Here is a 2,411-nt window from a genome sequence, read left to right as displayed (position 1 = left end):
TTTACATTGGTGTTCTGCCTCCATGTATGTCTGTATGAGGGTGTCAAATCCCTTAGAACTGGAATTAGAGACAGTTGTGAGCTGCCATGTGGGTGCTTGGGATTTGAACCCATGCTGAGCCATCCCTCCAGCCCAAATGCTTTTTAATTTAAGAGCACTTCATTTAGTTTGTTTTAGTTTGGAGATGGGTTTCCTGTGCCCAGGCAGGCTCTGAACTCACTACATAGTTGAGAATAACGCTGAATGTTGGCTCCTCCTGCTCCTTCCTTCCAAGTGCTAGGATTGCAGGGGTGGCTCACTACACCCGGCTTTTTTCTGGAAACCTGTGAGGGTACAGGAATTCCTTCAGTGAGACTCATCTCATAAAATAATTGGTTGTCCAATGTTGTTGCTAATCCTGGACTGTCCCTACATCTGTACCAACAGTCCTCTAACAGGCGGTCTACAGACTTAAAAAATTAGTGAAGGAGTGTCTTCCCGTGTAGCCTAGGCTGGCCTCACACTCCTCTCCCTTTGCCCAACCTCCCAAGTGCTGGGATAGTAGGTGTGCACCACCATACCTAGCAAGAACACAGACTTCTAAACAAGACTCTAGCCCTAAAATTCAGATATTACTCTAAAATCTTCACACTGTCACTCAAAAAGGAAAAAGAGAGATGATCTGTTGCCAAAACAGGTTTATTGGTTGTTTTACACAAGAGTAAGGGTGACTGGCGAGCATTCAACACAAACAGCCCTCCTCGTCTAGAGTTGTTCCCCTTTTACTCTAAGAAAGTAAGACAGCTCTAGGCAAATACAATGAGCTCAAATCTTACATTTACATGGAGGGAATAACAACAAAGAAGTCCTCATCCCTGCTTTGTTAGCAGAGTGGACAAAGCCTTCAAATTAATGAAATATAAAGAAAATTGAGAGACAGAACCCTATAATATTACCTCTTCTTTGCTAGGATACAATATATACAAATTCACAATTTGAGTAATATTTTAAGGGAAAAAGAAAGAAGACTTTTAAAACTCTAAGTAGGGGTTTTTAGATCGACTGCAATCTAAAGGGCAGAAACCGAAACCACACCTAAACAATCCACAAAGACTTTTGGTTTTGGTGATGCTGCAGACCGAAGCAGAGGGCTACGTGGCTGCACCAGCTCCCTGCCTCCACAGGAGCTGCCTACAGCACCCTAAACCAGATCCTTCCAGATGCTGAGCCCGAGCTTTTGCTTCCCCTCCTCTTCAAAACCTCTAAACCTAAATTATGAGAATTACTCAGGCTACTGGGACTATCTCCTCATGGAATGACAGAATCAGAAGTTTGACTTCGCCCATTATTTCACTTATTTGTTCCCTCCTAATCCGGACACCAGGATTCAGCATGAAACCTAAGGCCATCATTTCCCCAGAAGCCTGTGGCTGAGACCTCAGCAACCTATCTCATGAGAAACTCAGACGACTCTGTTGGCAAGGTAGATGAGAACCGTAATGGCCTCAGTATCAAACTTTAAATCCTAAAACAGATTGAGAGACGGACTTATCCACGAATCTATCTTCTCCAGGGCTGGACAGGGTGGAAGTGTGGAAGCCACAGCTCTTTCAGGAAGATGGAAGGTGTTACTCGGTGCCACCCAGGTTTCTTGAGGAATAGGGGACGACATCAAAATGTCTTGCTGTGGGCTTGTTAAAGCTCCCTTATTTTCGACCATCAGCAACTGTTCTATCTCCTCTTTCAAAGAGAAATGTGAGTGGAGCTCCTGTGAGGGGGCCAGCGGGTGGACTTTCTGGGTTCTCGAGTCTTTGAGGTCCCCTGACTCCTGACACACTGGTTTGTTCTCAGGATCCTCACTGGCTTCGCCTTCCTTCATGGGAGGCAGAACTTGAGATGTTGCTGTGGTTTGTTTAGATTCTTTATCCAGAAAATCCTCGTCCTTCTGAGCTTCGTGACACACGAAGTGTGGGGCTTTGTCTACACCAGAGGTCTTACAGAATAGGACGCCTCTGACTTGGTCCTCCTTCCCTGCTATGGGAGCCACTGGCTCCTTGGGGTGCAGCACCGTCCTTATGAGGAGGCCCTGTGCATTCGCTCTGTACTTCTTTGCAGCCATCTCTCTGCGCTGCTTCTGGAAGTCCTGGAGTTGAAGAAGCTCTGCGGGCAGCTCCATACACGCAGGCTAGGAAAGCAGACAAGCACAGGTTTACAAGGCACTGTTTACAAGATATGGTCCCTAAGATCCCTCAGGAGACTAGGCCAGTGAGTTTATTCAAATGTGCTCCTGCAGTGCCCTCTAGTGTTTCCAATATAGTTATATAAAAATTCGGACTGCACCATTTTTTGAGTAATTTAAATACTTACATACTCGAGAAAATTAAATGTGTGTGTGTGTGTGTGTGTGTGTGTGTGTGTGTGTGTGTGTGTGT

At 45.5% G+C, this 2,411-nt stretch overlaps 1 protein-coding gene across 6 annotated transcripts in view; it reads right to left on the bottom strand.

Annotated features, from left to right (window-relative positions):
- Nucleotides 1-667: 667 nt before the first annotated feature.
- Nucleotides 668-2,411, bottom strand: part of Exd1 (exonuclease 3'-5' domain containing 1) — a 26,971-nt gene continuing 25,227 nt past the window's right edge. For all 6 annotated transcript variants that reach the window (XM_055594916.1, XM_055595070.1, XM_055595135.1 and 3 more), the window contains one exon: nt 668-2,164. In XM_055594916.1, the coding sequence (XP_055450891.1) occupies nt 1,505-2,164 (660 nt within the window). In that variant the 3' untranslated portion in view covers nt 668-1,504. The remainder of the gene's footprint in view (nt 2,165-2,411) is intronic.

This window comes from Psammomys obesus, unplaced genomic scaffold, assembly GCF_907164565.1.
Source record: "Psammomys obesus unplaced genomic scaffold, mPsaObe1.curated_primary_1811, whole genome shotgun sequence".
Lineage (NCBI taxonomy): Eukaryota > Metazoa > Chordata > Mammalia > Rodentia > Muridae > Psammomys > Psammomys obesus.
Note: the sequence above shows the minus strand (reverse complement) of the source record. Positions and strands in the feature narration are given on the sequence as shown.